The 22621-nt window shown below is 36.8% G+C and overlaps 1 protein-coding gene across 1 annotated transcript in view; it reads right to left on the bottom strand.

Annotated features, from left to right (window-relative positions):
- The window catches only part of LOC125226565 (atrial natriuretic peptide receptor 2-like), a 93106-nt gene that overhangs the window by 30808 nt on the left and 39677 nt on the right, over positions 1-22621 (bottom strand). Inside the window, exons 2-7 of the mRNA XM_048130569.1 lie at positions 10270-10415; positions 8796-8940; positions 6069-6218; positions 2850-2907; positions 2237-2371; positions 174-348 (exon numbers count right to left, since the gene is read on the bottom strand). Of these exons, the coding sequence (XP_047986526.1) occupies positions 174-348; positions 2237-2371; positions 2850-2907; positions 6069-6218; positions 8796-8940; positions 10270-10405 (799 nt within the window). The 5' untranslated portion in view covers positions 10406-10415. The remainder of the gene's footprint in view (positions 1-173; positions 349-2236; positions 2372-2849; positions 2908-6068; positions 6219-8795; positions 8941-10269; positions 10416-22621) is intronic.

Here is a 22621-nt window from a genome sequence, read left to right as displayed (position 1 = left end):
ACCTAATATTACACTGAAACCAGACTCCGTTCCTGTTTATGTGAAACCCTATCGGTTGCCACAAATTCATAGGGATGATACATGACATATATATCTATAGATACACATACACCACAGTCGTCTCTGTGTCTGGTCGGCTCTCCTTGTCTGCCGGTATTTGACAAGTATCATACCTGTATGCATCCCGATCCTCAACAGTAGCCTCTCCCCGGGCCTGTGGGGTACAGTCTTGCACGCCACTCCGTTCAGAAGCGCCAGTGACATCCGTGCGATTTCCGCCGCATGCCTGTTGCCGTTGCGCATGGGCAGCCCTGATACTACCATGTATGCGTCGCCTATGGTCTCCACCTGATCAATAAAAAAAGATAACTTTTCAAATGTGCATGGTGGTCAGATCGAAGTTAAACTTCGATTGTGCTGTGCAAAGCAAAAAATAAGCTATTTAATAAAATGCGAAAAACGGACTATACATTCGGTCACAATCCTTATCATAATGTAGGTTCATAAACAAGCGATCAACCATACATTTATGTATAATTACATACAGAAGTTGACAAAATAATAAACTTCGAAATCACACTAAAATCGGATTTTAGATTCCACAAATATTAAATGTTTAGGAAGGTTACAGGGTCTTTACTAGGGGCGAACTTTTCTGGGTAATCCCATAGTAAAAAAAAAGTCCACATTTTATACAAGTTTGGCCACAACATACACTAGAGAAATTTCGACGGGTACCTCGGCGGTCGGGGTGGTGTAATGGTTTGAGCACGTCAGCCGCGATAGCTAGAGACCCGGGTTCGATTCCCGGCTTCGCCACCAGTGGGCTTGATCGCTTTTTCTTTAGTGTATGATATCTATTTCAGTTTATAAGTTTGGGTATATATATGTATATATTCTTTATGTGGCGTTCATTTCCAAGCGTATGTTTTGAATTGCCTCCTGGTGTTATCTAAATACGTTTATCATGATCCACTTATTGTAAGTATTATGGTTTTTTGCTAATAGGGATTTATTTTATTAGCACTTAAAAAATACATTCGATAAAGTGCTTCAAATAGATGTTATGGAGATAATAGAGAATAACTATAAAAAAATTGTTTTATTATAATAAATATGATAATCATATGAATATGATATGTATAATAGGCTAGTTTCTTTCTAGTCAAATCAGCTACTTTTAAAAACTGTCAAAACGATTTGCTAATATGAAATTACTATGAAATACTGAGGAGTGACGTCACGGTCAATTCATTTACTTTATATCTTTCTCTTTGACTTATAAAATAGAAATTATGTTTAAACATAATTACTGTCCATAATTTTCTTCTAATTATGTGGTGCTTTATTTCGTGCACTGCATAAAATATTTTAAGTATAGGAAACTAGCCTACTTCTTGCCCACTTGTCACTGTTTATTTTTTTAGAAAAATAAAAGGAATATGAAGTAGTAGTTCAAATTATCAGTAACTTTTTAAAGACTTTAATTTCTTCTTATCCTTTAATTATAATAACTTTTCTAAAAAATATATTCAGGCCTCTCAGTCCGGACCTGATAGAAAAAATATTCCTCAAATCCGATTGAACTGACAAATCAAATCAATTGGTGTACAAACGCAAGCACCAATTCAGGCCGGCGATTACTTTATACCATTATAATATTATGTTATGACCAACATAAAATGGAGGTGCAGTCGCAAAAATAGCAATTTGTAGTGTTATTGTTCGTGTTAGGAGGCTTTTGTTTTTAATTTAGAACGCTTAAACTTCAGCATTGGTTTAATAGGTGGTTTAATTTTAGATTGATGTTGTTCTTCTTTGATTAAATCTGTCATCGCCCCGTTTAGACTGGCCTTTATACATCCTGTTTTTATTGAATTCCGTTAACTTTAAGGGATGGTTCTTTAGATCAAATACAATTAATTTCTCTAAGAAACTAGCGTCTTAACTCTTACGGTTATCGAATTATTAAAAAAATAAAAATAATTACTGAACACGTGTGACAGTCTTTACCACTTCTCAATGTTATTTGTTTTGACATGTGCCGTCAATCACTTGACACTAACTTGAATATTATTCTCAAGGGTCTCACACACTAATTCATTTATTATGTATGAAAACGATGAAAAATTTTTTTTGCGAATTTAACTAAAAGTGATATACAGGGTGGTTCGTGATAATGAACCTAACAACGTGTAGAATTTAACGGAAAACAAAAAACACGGTGTATACTAACCTTATAAACGTCAAAGTTTTCTATGATGGAGTCGAACATCGTGTACAAGTCGTTGAGAAGGTCGACGACCTCCAGGGGCGTGGATTCTGCGGACAGTTTCGTGAAGCCGATGATGTCGCTGAAGTATATCGTCACCTGAAATAATAAGTCTCTAAACTATTTCTTGTATAATTTTGATTATGTAAATCTAGCTCCCACTCCTTGAGATCTATCTGGAAAGCATTTTAATTTAATACTAGGCAAACCGCAAGGTTGATTAAGCGATTTTTGTAAAATAGGTGCGTTGCCTATACTATTTTTTTTAAATTATAGATTGTTAAAAGTTTATATTTTGTTTTATTTCTACTTCCAGTCGTTCTAAGCGCAACCGTGACATTGATTTGATATTAAGGTCAACTCATTACAAATCATTGGCCAATGACAACACATTTTAATAAGATAACAAGTCTGGTTCTTGATGATGAACCTGCGTGTCGAATTTAACGGGAAACACAAAAACACGATGTATATCCTATATTTTTACCAACAATCCCGCCGATCTACTAATTTCAAGAGATCCAACACTTATTTAAAAGAAGAAGAAAGAGAACAATGAAATATAAAAGTGTATTACCTGGTCATAGGTCTCGGCCATGACCGGCTGACCCATGATGAGTTGCGAGGCCACCGACCTGCAAGTGACACCACATGTAAACACGGCGTTATAGGGGTATTTTAAGATTTTGGGACCCCCCAATTATCGTAAGTTGTTAACAAAAATTAACTCGCTGTCAGTTTTGTGACGACAATAATTAAGCAAAAAATCTGTCTAAAAATTTACATTTTTCACATTCTGAATGTAGATTATCGCTTTATGTAATTAACACAAAAAAAAATTAGAGACATTTCATGCTTAATTATCGTCACAAAACTGACAGTGAGTTAATTTTTGTTAACAACTTACGCTAATTTGGGGACCCCAAATTCTAAAAATGCTTATAGGGTGTTGTACGGCTTATCTAATAGTAGTTCACCCACAAAAACTATGGGGCACGTTTATTTCGGGTGCGTATCGATCGATATAACTTTTTTTGATATATTTTTAGTCGTTATAACGATCATTTGATATAATTATTGAATCATATAATAACAAATAACATACTAACAAATTGTATAATTCTTATTTAATATAATGATCATTTTCTCGAATAACATTTATTATAACATACTTTGAGTATACTGCTTATTTCCGATAATAAATACATTGTATAACACAAATTCTTTCTAAAGCACAGTTAGTATAAAAAAAAATTGTAAAACAAATTAGATCTATCATTTACCAGAAAAGTAGATTAGGTTAGAACTGTGTTAACTGTGACCCCTTCACACAACGCGCTGCTACCAAGAAAAGTAGGTTAGGTTAGAACTGTGACCCTTAAACTATGTACTGCTATCAGAAAAGTAGGTTAGGTTAGGTTAGAACTGTGATCCCTTCAAAAAAGAATAAAAACAATTCATGAAATGTTTTATACTGTTTGCTAGTTATATTATACTAGTCGTATATCAATAGATAGTTATACCATATAACGGTTATTATAAATAAATGTTATACGAAATAATGATTATACAAAATAAAAGTAAATATTTTGTGGTTATACCAAATGTTAATTATGTCAAATGAGTGATTATATCCTTTAAATATATACCAAATATTGTTATATCAAATGTTACTATACCAAAAAAAGTTAAACCAATCATAACACACCCGTTTATTTCATAAGTAGCTATTTTTTTTTACGCCCATGATACGAGGCGAGTGACCCAAGAGACACCACATGGCGTTATAGGGTGTTGTACGGTTTATCTAGTCATTCATCCACAAAAGCTTATGTCCCACAAGTTTATTTCATTAGTAGCCATTTTTTTGTCTCGACCATGACCGGCTGACCCATGATGCGAGGCTATATACTGACCCAAGTGACACCACATGTAAACACGGCGGTATAGGGTGTCTTACGGTTTATATAGTTATTTACCCTCAAAAACGATGTCCCATGAGTTTATTTCATAAGTAGCTATTTTTTTTACCTCGGCCATGACCAGCTGACCCTTGATACGAGGCGACTGACCCAAGTGACACCACATGTAAACATGGCGTTATAGGGTGTTGTACTGCTTATCTAATATTACTCACAAAACCTATGGCCCAAAGGTTTATTTCATTAGTAGCTATTTTCTTTTTGGTCTCGGCCATGACCAGCTGACCCATGATACGAGGCGGCTGACCCAAGTGACACCACATGTAAACACGGCGTTACGGCTTATCTAATCATTTACCCACAAAACCTATGGCCCAAAGATTTATTTCATTAGTAGCTATTTTCTTTTTGGTCTCGCCATGACCGGCTGACCCATGATGCGAGGCGACTGACCCAAGTGACACCGCATGTAAACACGGCGTTATAGGGTGTTGTGTGTTGTGGGACACCAGACGCGCCCTCGCCACTCTATCATTGGCTCGGAATGGATTTGACCCAATTAGCGTTACGGCTTGTTTCAAACTTAAGTGTATGCCCAATGTTAGGTCTGGTCTGGATATGTGAAATTAATCGTTAAAAACCCTATAATGACGGAGATCATATTAAAGTTTCAATCAGTCCGTCATTATATTTCGGTCATTTTTGAAACTCGTATCTATCTATCGTAAATTCCATAACCCAGTACCTGGTTCCTGGAATTTACTTACGAGTAAGTATAATTATCCATACTAATATTATAAATGGGAAAGTGTGTGTGTCTGTTTGTTTGTGGCCATTTTTTTTTTTTTTTTCAAATTTGTCCACCCCACTTTTTATGTAACATGGGTATTTTTTACGCGATTCATACTCAGAATCACTAGGTCTTTCGATCCTGATAGGAGTCCCAAGATTTCCCAATGTCCCAAGATTCCATTACCGCCATTAAAAAATGGTAACGGAAGTGGAATAAACCTTGGGACACTTTTTTTCTCCTATTAGGATTGAAAGACCTCGCGATTCTGAGTGGAAACCACATAAAAATTTCCAAATCCAAAAAAAGTGGGGTGGACAACTTTGAAAAAAATAGTCCTTGTCGGTTTTTACGGCAAAACGGATTTTTTAAGTGGAGATAGTTGAAAGGATGGAGAGTGACATAGGCTACTTTTTTGTCTCTTTCTAACGCGAGCGAAGCCGCGGGCAAAAGCTAGTTTACGAATAAAAGCTTTATGGGAGTAATAACCCTTTAACTTAGGTACTTAAGCTGACTAGTAAAGTCGATATTTTTTACGAATACAAATACCGTCTGACCTTTCAACTTTAAACAATATTGGAAATATTTTTCTCTCAAGGTTTTCCTTTGCCGAAGAACAGGTAAATGTCAGAATTAATATTGTTCAACATTTCTCAGAATTAGTCGATAGTAGCCAAAGTTCAAATCCACAAACTTGAGTTTGAAAGCCACGATACCGCTATAGCGACCGCTGATCGTTAATAATATTTGTGACTTTCCGTCACAGGAGGAGCATCATCATCCTTTCCAGCTGGAATTACGACACAAATTTTGATACAGGTCTTTATTAGCTTAGGTCGTCATATTTCAATTAATTTACACAAAAACTTGCCATATAAAATACCACCTACACCTTCCTCAAAAATTACTCTATTCATAGGTGAAAACAAAATTTTGAACATCTGTTTAGTAGTTTTTGAGTTTATCTCAAATAAACAAACAGACACCTGTGTGTCTGTACGGGTACGTAGCCGAATGACACAATCGCTCACGAAACGAAATCATAATCTTTTCATTCGATATTCAAAAATTTGACTGAACTTACTTCGGTAATAGTTGATATAGCAGCTCCTCACACTTCCTCTTCTCCTCGAGGTAGTCGGACGTGCGTTCCTCCACCAGCGCCTCCAGGTTGTTGGCGTACTGCTCCACCTGCGTCAGCAGCATGTCCAGTCGCGTTGATGTCTCGCACTCTCTCTCTCATAAGTGAGAGGGCTCGGGCTTTATCTCGGCGCTAGCCCAATGCGGAAAGGGCACTTCACATCCGAAAATATGCTTAGTTCGATAACAACTCACAGAAAGACAGGATAGATCATAAGATGATATAGGAATATACCTACCGAATGCTACTATTGTATGTTTCTCTCCGAAGCAAGTTTTGATTTTTAAATAAGCTTTCTACGTTGAAGCCTTATCAACACTCGAGTCTACATTTTTAATTTGATTTCAAAGGCTTGCTTTGCTTGTTCAGGTTCACATAAACATGAGAAAGTTCAAAAGAACTCGGCCTTTTAGTAAAACAAATACTTACAAATTTTGAAATAAGTATATGTGAATATGTTTAGTAAAACGTCCCACTTTGTCGGTAACCATTGAGGCGAGATTTACTTGTATCTTTATATGAATAAACTGACAAAGCGGCTTCATAGAAATCGACAAAGTGGGACGTTTTCCGTGCACACTCACATATTATTTTATGTAAGCTCTTTACAGTAAATTATAATTAGTTGGTATCTGTGAAATTAGTAGACGTGAAAATTCTCGGAAACACAATTTTCTTTGAAACTAGAATCACAACAACGGTATTCTGCGAAAGCACTCACACGAGGCAATTCAAAGCGCTGGAATGAATAGGAGGGAATTATGAAGGCGCGTGTCCTGCATTCTGGAGCACACACCTTATCTTGTAGGCTAACGCAATTTTACTTATTAGCCGCCTTTACACGGACGCGCAAGATGGCAGACATACGCTCGTGGTCTAAAGAATTAGTGGTTTAATTACTTGCTCTTTATAAATCGATACTATTAATAACAATAAACAATAATAACGCGGTCTATCGCGCACGATTAGCCTTTACACGCACTCTATTTCCGTCTTCAAAAACTTGTACGCTTCGGGAGCGCGCGATAGAGCGACTGTGTAACGGCGGCTAATAGCCTGTTTTACTACTGAATATAACATATATATTTTGAGTTATTGTTTTAAGAATTCAGTGTCAATCCGATCTCCGCACAACGTTTGTTAACGTCTAGACGAATTTTATGCGTTTTGGCAAAAATCACTAACAAAGAGAGGAGGGACGGTAGCGCTCCGTATCATACCTACTGTCCTGGTCGATTTCGATAATGGCGACAGTTTAAAACGGTTTTTCATGAGCTCTCAATTAGCTGACATAATACCCAATCTTAGCAGTAGGTAAATGTGCGGCCACATTCACTGCAGGTCAGCACTCCTCCGACAAAAACAGCAAAGCAGCTCCGGAAGAGCTCCGCAGGTGGTCGGGCCTTTAATTCGTCATTTCAAATAGTTGCTCTTCGAAGGCTTGCACTTTTGTCCTCACTGTATGCATCCACTTCGACCGAGACATTTAGCATTCAGTAAATAGTGTTCAAATCAAACATAGGTATGCTATACATATATTGTAATTATTATTGTATATATTGTAATTGTTATTATTAGTTTAAGTACTAACATTTTAAAAACATAGGTATGAGTCATTATGCTATATATGTTTAAATTCTATAAATAGTATGCTAACATCTACCCAAACACTTCAAAACCTAAAGGTCAGCCGGAAAGCTCAACTAGTTTAAAACTAATTTTCGCAACAAGCGACCTCCGTCGTTATCCTATTTGTCGTTGCATGAAGGATTTCAACTGAACGCTGAAGTTCAAGCTATTTCCTACGTCACTTAAAGTTTCAAATTACGCAATTGTATACTGTCAGTAGTAGTCATAAACCCGTGGACTGTTATTTTTTTAACTTCAATATGTGGGAAGGTGTAAAATATCTATAGGCTACTAGTTATTAGCAGCTCACAACAGGAAACAATGGCAATCGAACTTGAGTCAGTCAAATTTCACATCAGGAAATTACTCCCGAGGTTTCCAAAATATAGGGATCTAAATTTCAAAATTCTGGTTATTTGCTTGGTTCTGAATCCCGGGAATCCCCGGAATATTGTACCGGTATTACCCGGAAGCAATATCCAATAGGCTATAGTTAGCACAGGTTGTTCTCCATACGAACTAAGCATCCGCCCTTTACCTCACTCTTTACATTAAATTTCCTCACAATACTTGGGTGGTGTCAGAGGTTATTTTCAAAATTTCATATCAAACTGAACTCCAGAATATTTTCTTAAGTGTCTCACAAATTTCGAACGTAAGTAATAAATTCTTGCTCGCTCTTATCTTAATAGCTACTACTGCGCCTAAGTTTCTCGCAGTTATCGAATGTGCATAGTAAATTGTTACTCTTAAGTGGCTTTGTGAGCTTTAGACCTTCGCAAAACGAAAACTATTAGATTTTTATAAGTTATTATCACATTCAAGACATGAAGGTCCTAGGCAGCATAGATGCTATGACAATTTTATATTTTGCACAAATTCCAAAAAAAAAATTACTGAATCAAAAGATCATACATTTTCACGAGTATCTAATAGACAATAGAGAATTGCGACCTGTAGAGGACAACATCCGGACATACAAAAATCAAATCACAGATCGACGCCGTCGCGCCTCTCAATCAGATTCCGTGAAGGCCTTACTTGTTGATCCTGTGTATATTTTCTTTGAGCGCTAAGAAGTCCGGCCGGTCGTCTTCCGGGACCGTCCAGGGAGGTTCCCCCGTCAGCGACTGCCGAGGAGACACGGACAGCGGTGACGTGCCTCGATTACGCATCTCTGCACTACCTGGTGGAGAAAAATCATTATTGGCGGGCGCTAGAAATCAAATTTTAATAACGGAAATATACCTACTATTGTGGAACAAACGTAGATGTTTAAAAAAGAAATAGTTGTATACATAAACTCATAACTGTATTCCCAAAAGGGGTGGGAAGAGCACATGCAAAAGCTCAAGTTTCATTGCTAGTCTTAAGCGATTAAGGGATTGTAAGAAAAAGAAAATCTGAACAATTTCTGACTTTACAATATCAATATGACGTCAGAATTATAGCATCCCAGTGTAAAGGAACATACTTAGACATGATCATATGATATGGTCATACCTACCTAACATGTACCTATTGATTCGAGGGTGTGGGTTAGAGTAGGTCAGTTTCCTATATTCAATTGAAAACTATTAATCCTAGAAACATATCATTGTAAAGGCGCTCTATTGATCTGATTATATTCAGGATGTTAAACAAACTGATACACATATTTAAACAGTTTCGCGTTTAAACGCTTTTAAACAAAATTCCTTACTAACCTGTTACCATTTGAACAGCTAAACTACATTAGTCCAAATACACGCCAGGGCGCTCAGTTCGTCCGTGCAAGCACAAAACTTTCGCAATTGTGTATTCGTTGAGCACATTACCAACTTTACTTTCAAAAGCATTACATTTCCCGCATTGTATTTATAAACGTTCCTTTTGATAAATGCAACTTTTGCTGAATGGAGCCGAGCCGGCGGGTGTTCCAGATGCGGTTGACACGAATGGCTAGCTGGATGGAAGTGAGGTCGGAGTGCCGACTCGTATGTTACTAGTGGGCAGGTTGTTTGGAATACTTGGAGTTAGACTGTATCCTGCATCAATGCCGTATTTCAGTGGAAGTGCAATTTTGTTAACGTAAACAAATTGCAGCTCGCAGATATCAAGAGGAGGTAATGTTTCCTTTATTGTGCCACCATGCGGGTGTCACACAGTCGCACACCTGACGGCGGCATACAAACACGAGACTCCTGAAAAGTTTCATGACGGCACTCAGGACTGCTAACGCCACATCAACGGCAGACTAAGGTACCTATATAATATACGTGATCCCCTACAAGGAGTAATTAAATAAGTTACTACGTAAAACTCAGAAGAATAGTAGGTACGTACCACGTGACTACACAGGCGGGAGCGTGGCGCCTCTCGGCCACTTGATACCTCGAGGCAACAGCTAGCGCGCGACCGCGAGCGAGTGAGGTTACGCCTGGTTCAGTGCGGACTGGAGTGGTCTGACGGCGCAACCCGGGCTCGGCGAGTGATATAACCCTAGACATGATGTACTAGCAGTGACATGTATTACGTTTGAACTTGTCCTCCAGCACGGCGGCGCAATAATCGCAGGCGAGCGTGCAGTGTGGCCGCCTTGACTCCAAAAGGGGGCTGACGGCGCGGCGCGGGCTCGGCGAGTCCGCGCCGCCAGGCGGCACCAGCGACATCGCCCTCGCCCTGAGAACAACGAAAACAATATTATGACTTTTGGCAGTATTACATTTAAACTTAAAATTCCTACAATATCATCTATACTAATCAAAGACATATTTAACTCCGTATAGACGGATAAAGAGTAAGAAAAAAACGTACCTCAAAGCCCTAGAGAAAAGGGTACGGTGGCCTAGATGGAGTTACACCTTTGGGGAACGCTCGGCTAGATGGCGCTAATATTAATAAACACATATCAAGCTAACAATGTGGGCCAAATTGTCAAAATTGAGGTTCAAAAGTTTTAAGCCTGTGTCGCGAGATGGCAGTCTATGCACTGTGATTACACGTTTTACTTTGACAGTAACGCTCTATAAAACTCCAACCTCTCTGATACTAATATTATAAATGGGAAGAGCGGGGTGCCTGTTTGTTTGTCCGTCTTTCACGGCGAAACGGAACGACGAATTGACGTGATTTTTAAGTGGAGATAGTTGAAGGGATACTGACATAGGCTACTTTTCGCCTCTTTCTAACCCGCCACTTCCGTAAAATGATGGGTGAAAGTTTTTATGAAGCATTTCGCAATTTTCGAACGCGAGCGTAGCCGTGGGTAACAGCTAGTATTCTATAATCAGTCGGATCGAAGTTTTAGGAACCAATTCATATGTCATGGAAATATAAAGTTAATAATTCGTAAATTATAATTATTATAAACATAATAAAATAATTTGCATGAATACATATGTAATCAGTTTAATTATAGCCCGTGGTTAATGTAGTAACCCGCGTGACACTTAAGTACTGATTAAAAAAGAGTCAAGTTATTAAGCAAGATCACGTGCGTAAAAATTCAATAGATTCAGAGACATCTAGAAAATGTTTTCAATCCTTTCAATTAGTAGCTACCTACCTATTACTTCGGAACCGATATCGTTTTCAAACCGATGTAGGTAACTTTCAAGCGTTATCAATCGTAAGTGATTAACACAGTTCTAACTTTGGTAAATAAAAATGACCTTTTTCGTAAACATTTGTCAAATCTAACATGTACCTACTCGTAAGTCGTAATTGATAATTGTATTATCTTGTTGATGAGAAAACAGAAAGAATATTCATAAAGTCATAATTCATAATATTCGTAAGAAACACTCTTCTGATTTTTACCATGTCAAAATGACAAGCAGTAAAGAGCTTTCTTACAATTTTATTTTATAACGTCACTATGACATAGTTCTACAGTGGCCTAGGGTTCCAATTGGTTGACTGTACTTAATTTCTAAATGTTCGCAACACCTACTCGCGTACTTGATTTTAATAATCGTATCGTATTGTATCATAAATCGTCTATAATTTTGAACTAAAGATTGTTATTAAAACCAGAATATGCCTATTATGCGGGTAACTATAGCGGGGCTATAGCCTGGAACTCATTAAACTTTTGAGTCTTATCCACTCTTAAGCTATGCCATAGTTCACTTGTGCCATGCCATAGTTAAGTACCTACCCGGAGTTACAGAAAAGTTTGTAAAAGGAAGTTCAAAAGCTCACTACCGTCTCTAGCACAGTTTTGAACTTTCAGACTAAAAATAGAGCTTAATCAACCGGTACGGTTAAACTTTCAATTGCAATTACTAAAATGCAACCTCGGAAACTCGAATGTTATTCTCAAGAGATTTTTTGTGTTCTGCACAGTTGTGTGATAACGAGTAGTTAAATATTTTGCCAATATCACTATTCTGTAACGTAGTTTTATTCTTGTTGGAATGCTTTCTTATCAATGAATGAGCTTTTTCCCGCGATTTCGCTCGCTTACTAAAAGTAATCTTATTCAAACGTTGAACTTTGGACCCCCATTTCACCCCCTTAGTATGTGATTTTGAAAAATCCTTTCTTAATGCTCTTCTACACTTTATAAGGAACCTACGTACCAAATTTGGAATCTCTAGGACCAGTGGTTTCAGCTGTGCGTTGATATGTCAATCAGTCAGTTTCTTATTATTTTATATCCCTATTTACCACGGCAACCCTCCCAATTTTTCGGTACAACTATATTTTTCCATTTAAAACCCATGCATCGCTGCAGTAAGCGTTAGCTAACCGCACGAAACTAAACAGCGAAGCACAAAAGTAATCTGATACTGTGGAGAAGAGAGCCACATGTCAGCACTCCTGGAGAGGCGGTCTTCTAAAGCACCATCTAAGTATCGATATATGCGATGATAAATCTCAAATACTGAACTCTTAAACACTAATTATTATGACTTGTTCAATACTCAACATAAGTAATAAGCGATATATTTAGGCTAGCAATTAGCTATTTATTTTTGTTGATGACAATAATAAAAGAAACATCGTAATTACTAGTCACAATGAGAACCTCAGCCCTCAGCGCTAGAGCGAAGTACAAGAGTATTCTGATACTATGGGCCTTTTCGCGCTCGTCTTGTATTGGATAAGACCATTTCTCCCAATACCTGTGATATTGCACATGAGTGATGTTTTTTAAAACTTTTATAATTTTTCTGTCTTGTCCCTAACTAATAGCAGAACTGAACGAGCACTGTACTTCCCCTACGTGTAAAAATAAACCAAATAAAAATTATTAATTATCATGATTCATGTCCCAACGCACCGTGAGAATTTTTGTACGAAGTTTACTATTATAATCCTTTTAACCCTTTCCCGCTTCGGCAATGTTTGCCACAGTCACATTGTGCCCCGTATGAAAGCTGTCACCCCCTTGTACGATCAAAGGCTTTGTGTTTTTGCCCTTAATTTGTGAAGCAAAACAAGCGTTTACCTTCATCATATTTTATGTACTATGTGTTTGAAATGTTTCACCCGGATTTGTCGCACATATACCTACTCGTAGTATAATTATATGTAGTATATTGTATGGTTATTTGCTCGCTTCTTTAATAAACTTCAGTAAGTGGTATTAAAAACGAGTGTATAAATCATGCAGTTATGTTAAAAATAATGAATGTTCTTCTTGAACAACAACGTGTAAGATATTGATGAGATTCATTGGAAATACTGTAAAGTAAAACAAACACTCTTTTTTTGGGGCAGTCGTGTAAAAATACACATGTACCTACATTTTTTAAGTCAACCTAGTTTTGTATGCACTTGGCTGTTTATTTATTTATCCCATATTTTATTCAAACGCTCCGCATCTAGAGACCTTTTCCGTTTAATAAACATGAGCTAGGCCCGAAATCCATCTCAATAACAAACTCTAAGACCAAAGAAATCTGCAAACGCTTAACCGTTCAAAGAAGATATATCTTTATGTAGATCCGTAACTAAGTGAGCGTCAGAATGGCGGCTGTACATCAAGCAATCCCGGTGTGGTATACGTCAGGAGTTAGTGCTAGCAATGTGCCAAATGTGCGCCAAAATTCGAGCAATGTGCTCTTTGAACTCCAGAGATATTTAAGAAATTAATGACACCCGCCATTCTGACGTCAGGTTGGCGGGTGCATTTCCAGTTCTAGCTAATGGCTGCCTACTCAAGGGTGAAAGTACTGCCTAAGGTTAGTGCTCGCAATGTGCTTCCACATGTATGAAACACAAACTAATTCAGAGAGCCATTGAAGAGTAATATGGGATTGAATAAATATATCTATAAGTATCACTTTTTTGTGAAAAGCGCCTGCATGTTAATGCTGCATTGCAGGCAATGAACATTGCTATTTTATTCCAGCAGGCGTTATAGATATATTTATTCAATCCCATATCACTCTTCAACGGCTCTCTGAATTAGTGTGTGTTTCATACATATGGAAGCACATTGCGAGCACTAACCTTAGGCAGTACTTTCACCCTTGAGTAGGCAGCCATTAGCTAGAACTGGAAGTGCACCCGCCAACCTGACGTCAGAATGGCGGGTGTCATTAATTTCTTAAATATCTCTGGAGTTCAAAGAGCACATTGCTCGAATTTTGGCGCACATTTGGCACATTGCTAGCACTAACTCCTGACGTATACCACACCAGGATTGCTTGATGTACACCCGCCATTCTGACGCTCACGTAACTAAAACAAAATCTCGAAGTTATTTAAGCTTCTTTTGTTTAGAAGACGAAAGCAAAAATGTGTCAGGATAAATAAGTTTGCCTCGCCGTAATGACATCGTCTAGACATACAATAAACACCTACTCTAACATTACCACGACTTGACATTTGAATAAATAAAATGTTGCTATCAGAGAAGTTTAGATATTTCATTAATTTATATTATATTAACGATGAAAATGACGCAGGACCATAAATATCGTAACGTGCTCAATAAATTAATAATTATGTACCTAAATTGAAGACGTACGATTAAACTATAAACACGATCAATAAATAAATATGTAATCATTTACTTATTAGGTACAATTGTAAAGGTTAGAACAAAGCCCACTCAAATATTAAAGTATCAACAAGTATAGAAAAACATAAATAAACGATAAATAGTATCCCCGAATTGTTATTTTCCACACAAAAGACGTTGTTTTGTGCAATGTAACATCAACATCAATAGAAGCTCGGAGTAAGCTCCAGATGGAGTAAACAATTGATACTTTATTCTCTTTTGTTCGACAAAGGACGAGAGATACAAGCACGCTCAAAACCAGGTTTCGATTAGAAACTGTCGAAAAATCGATTTTCAGTTTAATTAAATCGTTTGTGTCAACTATGCGAGGTTCAGAAACGGGACAAAGGAAGGTGTTCATAGTAATTACTAGTTGGAGTTGTAGGTATTTGTGGTATACCGACCGGCTTTGACAACTCTTCGGAGTGCTAACCCCTTTTGATCATGTTCATAGAGTTACAGGGCGCAATACGGCGATTTAATTGACCTTTCGTGAGATTCTGTTAGCAAGATTTAGCTGGCTATGATATTAAATTTTATAATACTTTATTAAGATTTTAATAGTTAAAAAAACCTATTTCATTGGTTTTTACTATTAACTCCGAATGGTAACTCCCAATGATGGAGTTAACTATAAACATTTGTATTAAGTACAATGATCCCCGTATTTCAAAAATAGAATGTTACATACATGCCTAATACCTACCTATTGTACATACAATTTCAACATGAGTGCGATTCTGGCACATATAAACAAACTGCTAAGACTCTTTCACTTAGATGAACACAAAAACAAATACCAGTTCAAATGCCGCAATTGTCTTAAACTCCTACTTATAGTAAATAAAATCGTTATCACCGCTTGGCAAAACGCGTCCTAGAATTTCTATAAGCCAGAAAATGCAAATATGCTTGCGGTTTAGGTCAATTCTAGCTTACACTCACTATTACGGCGTCTAAAGAATATCATTCAAATGTTGTGCATTTCGCTCGTGCTCGCTTGTAGCTGTATTAGCGCAAGCGAGACAAGAACTAAATGATATATTTCGGATATCGTTGTCGAAGTCAGTGTACGTTTGAATTGGCCTATCTGTCCCGTAGCGCGGTGAGGCTGCTGTATTTTGCATAAGAGTAGGTAGGAAATGCTTCCTATGGGAATAGATGCTTCTCACCTCTTCATAGCTTCTGAATTATTTAAACTCTTAGTTCTGGCCAGCAAGCTCACCAAAAACGAAAGACATGGGGATAAAATTGTTGTAAGTGTACCCAGAGTGTAATTTACATCTGTTTATTGAGTTAGGTAACGATTTATTGTTGTAAAACAGTTGTTTAAATTTTGATATAACTACTCGAATTGCATTCTACAGAAATTTAAAACATGGATTTAATAAATTAACCTGTGTTAATTTTTCGGTACGCGTTTCTATTTAACTAAAATTATACGTCGTATTGTAATAAGCTTTGTAAGGTGACGTACTTACCTAAACACATTTTCAATAATTATATGCTTACATAAGTACATATTTATTGATATGCAGAACCGGTAAACAATTGCGTTTGCTGGCTGTATCTTACAAACTATGATCGTACACGTTTTACAATATTTACCTAAGTTGGTTAAGCTGCTATTCCACCCACAAGCTGGTACTTGCTTCTTTAATTTAATTTAAACTTAAACTTAGACTAAGCTTCCTTTATACAAAATGCATAAACCCCACATAAAGGTTGAACGTAGGTACCTAAAGATAAGAATTTACCTATATATACAATATAATATCCATACTAATATTATAAATGGGAAAGTGTGTGTGTCTGTTTGTTTATCTGTCTTTCACGACAAAACGGAGCGACGAATTGACGTGATTTTTTAAAAGTGGAAGTTGAAGGGATGAAGAGTGGCATAGACTATTTTTTGTCACTAGGAAGTGACAGACCCCCACTTTCCTAAAATTAGAGGTGGAAATTTGTATGGACCATTCCGAAATTTTAGAATTTAATGCGAGCGAAGCAGCGGGCAAACGCTAGTATGAACATAATTTAGTGTATCTTTAGCATATTGTTAGTGTATCTTAGTTTAGTGCCTCTTAAGATCTATCATTGTATACCATTGCCCTATGACAATGCCACTCAGATACTATTGTCTATAAATCTTAGTGGGAATTGTCTCAGGATGTAGGTTGTACCTATTATTGTGTATTTCAATATCTTCTATTATCTGTATGACCTTCCTATGTCTGTTGTTTTCCCCAATAAAGAAAATAAAATAAGGATACCCTAGTTCTCTGTGTGTGGGTTATCCGGACATTACGTGCAGCAGTCGTGGTGCTTTTGCATACTTAGATTTACATTTTTCCTGTCGCAGCCAGCACCTAGGATACTCCACTGGATACTCCAGCTAAATCTGCAGCGGGGAGAATTCAAATTGCTCCTTTGTAACACTAAATTTTATTGATATAGTTGACGGGGTAGTATTCCTAAGAGAAAAGCGAATTTGTTATTCTGGAAGTCCAATATCTGAAATATAGGAAGTCGTGTAAAAATATTTTCCGACACTGTTCAGGATATTTCCCGAAAAAGTATTCCTATACTAGGTAACATGAGGAACTCGAGAGATTTAAACACGCATTTTGGAGGACAAAATAAGATAAAAATGTTATATGTTATGAGTTTAATGATGCATGTCCAAATTCTGTAACATGATGAAATAAAACTATGGAAACGGATTAAATCGCGTATAATGAATTTAAAATTCATCCCGACGTTTCGAACACTTTACAGCGTTCGTGGTCAACGGGTGACTGAGGAAAAATTACAATGTGTAAAAGCTACCCACATACAAGAAATATTAACGAACCATACGCGACTATACGCGATTTAATCCGTTTCCATAGTTTTATTTCATGAGTAACTATCGCGGTAACCCAAGACAGTAACATAATGTTTTTTTTTTTTAGTTACTTATATGATAAATCACATACAATTATAAAATAACATGAATTATAGTCACTTTTGGATACACTGAGGCGGGTTTTAGTGTCACGCGGACCGACCGCGCGCATGACCAATTTGTATGAAGTTGATGTCCGCGTGGCCACCCGCGACATTCTACCAGTCCACCTCTAAGCTAGGCAGAGAGATTGTGAGAGGAGAGTGAGATTGCAATTTAATTATAATTATTCTACAGATGAAAGCGGGCTATATCAATGTGTAGCAAAACAACGCTAATCATTTGGCTAACGACGAAAATGCCACAAGCCACAAGCCGACTGAGGATTTTTGTTATAAGCAGATAAGCAGGCTACCGAACTACGGCGCGGCGTAGTACCACAGAATATATAATAGTGGTAGTACTTACTATGCGTACTAATTAAATAGCTTAGTCGTCAACGCCAATAATAGTTTTACCTTATTAATGATCAAAATATGAATAGCCATTGTTGTCTATATAACATTAAATTTATCGACAGGTAATAATAAACTATACACTTTTACCAAAAATACAAGGGAAAAAGTCGTGTTCTCCCACACGTAAGGTAAGACGATACAATTCCGAACGTGCAGACGAAGGAATTTCATCCTTGATTGAACTCGGCTCGCGAAGGAATGCTCCCAGTTGATACCGCCGCCGGCTTAACTATCTAATGCCTAAAAGATTTACTGTGACCTCATTTCTAGTGTAACCTGAACTTGAGATTTGGAACAGAGTATTTTGAATTCAAGACCTAACCACAGCGCAGGCGTAATGTATCACGGCTTCGTCTCTTTATGCAGTAGACCTATTAAGATAAAGTTTATGTTAAAGCACCTAACGGGTAAGAGGTGAGCACCTGAATCTCGATAGGAATTTTGAGCGAGATGAATGTGTTCGAGATAATGTATGTCTGCAATAGATATTCCTTCATAATATAACCTCAGTACGTCCGTATTTTTAATATAAGCAATAGTAGGCGATATTGTGGGCAGTTGAGCACGAAGCCATTATTAAGGAAGCTCCACATATTCTCAATTAGGTACGTGAACAGGAAAAACATGCCCGTCCCGCAAATACGAAGAAAATTAATAGATATCAGACGCAGGTGGATGTTTGTTTCGAATTTCGCTGTTTTGACGCCTACATTTTAAATGCACCTGTGATAGTACTTATTTAAAATTACCAAGAAAGTGTTTGTTTTTGCAAAAGTTTTTCTTAGCCCTACTCTAGAAAAATTCTCAAAAACTCAGAAAAATCTCAAAAAGGGAAGTTCTTTAAAGATCTTCCGCGTAGGATTACCGACACGTATATGTATTTATAACATATAATTAAGTAATTTAAATAAATAAATAAATAATAATAAATAAATATAGGACATTCTCACACAGATTGACTGAGGCCCACGGTAAGCTCAAGAAGAAGGCTTGTGTTGTGGGTACTCAGACAACGATATATATAATATATAAATACTTATATACATAGAAAACATCCATGACTCAGGAACAAATATCTGTGCTCATCACACAAATAAATGCCCTTACCGGGATTCGAACCCGGGACCGCGGCGTAGCAGGCAGGGTCACACCGACTGCGCCAGACCGGTCGTCGAATTTAGTTTGAAGATGTCATAAACAAAACAATGATTACTCGTACTTATATCAAAATATTTGGTTCGAAATTAAATACTTACAGATTAAATAAAATGATTTTAAACGAATGATCCTGTTTTTAAATAAACTTGTTGCTGGAATATTATTAGAACTACGAATATTCTGAAGTTTATAAATATGAAAATTCGTGGTGGCCCTTTTTTCTGCCATAACGAACTCGAAGCACCTCATTATTTTACACAAACCTATTAGCGCGTTTAACGTTTTGAGTGTAGTCAAAGTTTTAATGAAATTAAAATTAATAAAACTTTTATACAGAACACGTTTTTAAAAACTAAAGTTTTATCTAAATTTAAAATTGTGTCTATTTTATGTTTAAAAAAACCGGTGGAGGGTTAACCTCCGGGTTAACCCACCATTTCATATGGAATTTGACAGATGACAGCCCACTAACCCTGAGTTAAGTGGTTGGTGCAAGAGGGCCTAAGTCTAAAAAAAACGTCAATTTTGACACTGACCTATCCAATCCATAACCTGGAGATTAGCTCCAGCAGCTAAAGCATTTAAAAGTACAGAAACCTGCTCGTTATTTGATCACTGTCACTACGAAATGGCTGAATGTATCACGGCTGTTGCGAGTATCCAAGTAATTGAATCCGCTCAAATACAATTGATAGAGAAGCTATGATTGAACCGAGCCTCGTAAAAATTGGACCAGCCGATACGAATTTACGAAACTTAGCGTGATCATTATGTAATGTTTTTTTTTGCCTGCATTATTGTCCCACTGCTGGGCAAAAGCCTCCTCTCTCTTTCTCCACTCAACCCTATCACTCGCATTTTCCCACCAGTTCGAATAAAATTTTTCCAAGTCGTTGCACTATCTTCTTTTCGGTCTGCTTGAGCGCCGCCCGACCTACGCCATTACCTATGTGAAGTTAAATGATATAATTTTCTTTCAACTTCACTTGCACGGTTAGAAATATAACATCAGAATCAGAATCAGAATCAGAATGCTTTATTTGTAAAACATAGGTACATACTACAGATAAGGAAAATAATGTATTAGTTACCAAGTGATAAATGTATAATAATATCGCCGTTTTTGAAGTGTGTCTGGCCTTCACATTTGGACTGTTAAAACCAATGATCAGTGTTCATTGAGAGTTCATATGTTTACCACTAATGAGTAGCAAGTTGCAAAAGTATGAACTCCCAACAACACCTGTGACAATGAGTAAAAAGGTGAAATGTGAAGGCCAGACACACTTTTCCTTATGTCACACTTAAATAAATAAATATTATAGGACATTCTTACACAGATTGACTGAGGCCCAAGGTAAGCTCAAGAAGGCTTGTGTTGTGGGTACTCAGACAATGATAAATATAATATATAAATACTTATATTCATAGAAAACATCCATGACTCAGGAACAAATATCTGTGCTCATCACACAAATAAATGCCCTTACCGGGATTCGAACCCGGGACCGCGGTGTAGCAGGCAGGGTCACTACCGACTACGCCAAACCGGTCGTCACTTACCCGAATTAACCTTATTCCTAAAGAAACTGTGGTTCTTGGGTTGGCTACTTCAGGTTAGATATTCACACTTTACAAATAGACCCAGAGCCCAGGCCCGCCAGACCTTCCTCAAATTCTCAAGGATGAAACTTTGGGACAATGTAGAGTTCATATCGGCGGTTAATGTGTGCATATTTTCTAGTTCGGCCCATCGGCCAATTTTTTGCTATCAAGTGATGAAGGTACTTTCCTTAAATTCTCAAGTCTGATTTTTATATATGTGTTAGAGCACGTTGTTAAAAATTGGTTATCATCAATGCCAGACCGTTTCCGCCGGTTATATTTATAATAAAATACACATGTACTGTACGGCAAGTTATATTTATAATAAAATACACATGTACTTACGAAGTGTAAATAAAATTCATAGCTTAAAATTAATCTTGCACCACATATAAACTTTCATTTTTTTATTTCCTTAGAAGTAAAATTTTTGAAAGTCGCTTATTACGTCAAGTATACAATATACACGTAGCTTAATGTAGAAAATTCAAATTTTTAGCTTTTATAGAACCGGAATATTTCAATTCTACTAATGCTCATATCGAAACTTTAAGTCGGTCTGGCGGATGGTTGGGTCCATCCGATTGGTCTGGCTGCTTATAAACGGTCTAGTTATAGGTCCCTGCGTATCATATAATTATCAAAATCAGGCTTGAGAAAATGAGGTAAGTTAGAGTCGTTTTTTGCCAACTTTGTCGCGTCTGGTAAAAGTTATGGCCGGCGGAAACGGTCTGGCATTGATGATAACCAATTTCTAACAACGTGCTCTAACACATATATAAAAATCAGCATTGAGAATTTAAGGAAAGTAAGCACTTTTTTTTTTCACCTTCATCACTTGATAGCAAAAAATTGGCCGATGGGCCGAACTAGTAAATATGCACACATTAAACGCCGATGTGAACTCTACATTGTCCCAAAGTTTCATCCTTGAGAATTTGAGGAAGGTCTGGCGGGCCTGGGCTCTTGATCTAAAACGACATCTTGTCGCGCGATCGATATTGCACATCCAGAACGGGCGAACGTGTGAATAAATAAATAAATATTAGTACATACGTAAAATCACGCCTATATCTCATAAAGGGGTCCATATTGGCTCATATACAATTATTTGTTATAAAATTATTGTTTATACCGATTTGTGCTCCGAATGATCATTTCTCATAATTTTACTTATCATATTTCATTATTATCACTGTTCATAATAATCATTTAAAGTCGAAAATTTTTAATCATAAATTCTATACAAATATTTAATAACATTCATAATTTTGTGTTTAAGAAAATCATTCATCATAAAATTATTTAAAAAGTTTTGGGAAAGTTCTATGAAAAACTTGTGCCATTTATAGAAGCGCGCTTGAAGCTTTTACAGTGACATATACAATTTACATTAAAAATTCGTTTCTGGTTCGCTCACGGTCAACCTAACACGCTCCTCCTCGCTACGCTCGTCGCCGCACCTAACTGGACTGTCACATGTGATGTCTGTTCTGTTAACAATAATACTTATAACGATAAATTATATTACTCGCAATCGTTATGATCAATAAGTATATAAACATAAACATTAGTATAAAACGTATTTATGATGAATGACATTATGAACATAAGTCATTCGAAGTTACGATAGTTATTAACATAAAATTGTTATAAATAATGATCGTTATAATGTGAAATTGTATGAGAAACATTTTCG

The sequence above is a fragment of the Leguminivora glycinivorella genome, chromosome 1, assembly GCF_023078275.1.
Source record: "Leguminivora glycinivorella isolate SPB_JAAS2020 chromosome 1, LegGlyc_1.1, whole genome shotgun sequence".
In the NCBI taxonomy this organism is placed as follows: Eukaryota; Metazoa; Arthropoda; class Insecta; order Lepidoptera; family Tortricidae; genus Leguminivora; species Leguminivora glycinivorella.
Note: the sequence above shows the minus strand (reverse complement) of the source record. Positions and strands in the feature narration are given on the sequence as shown.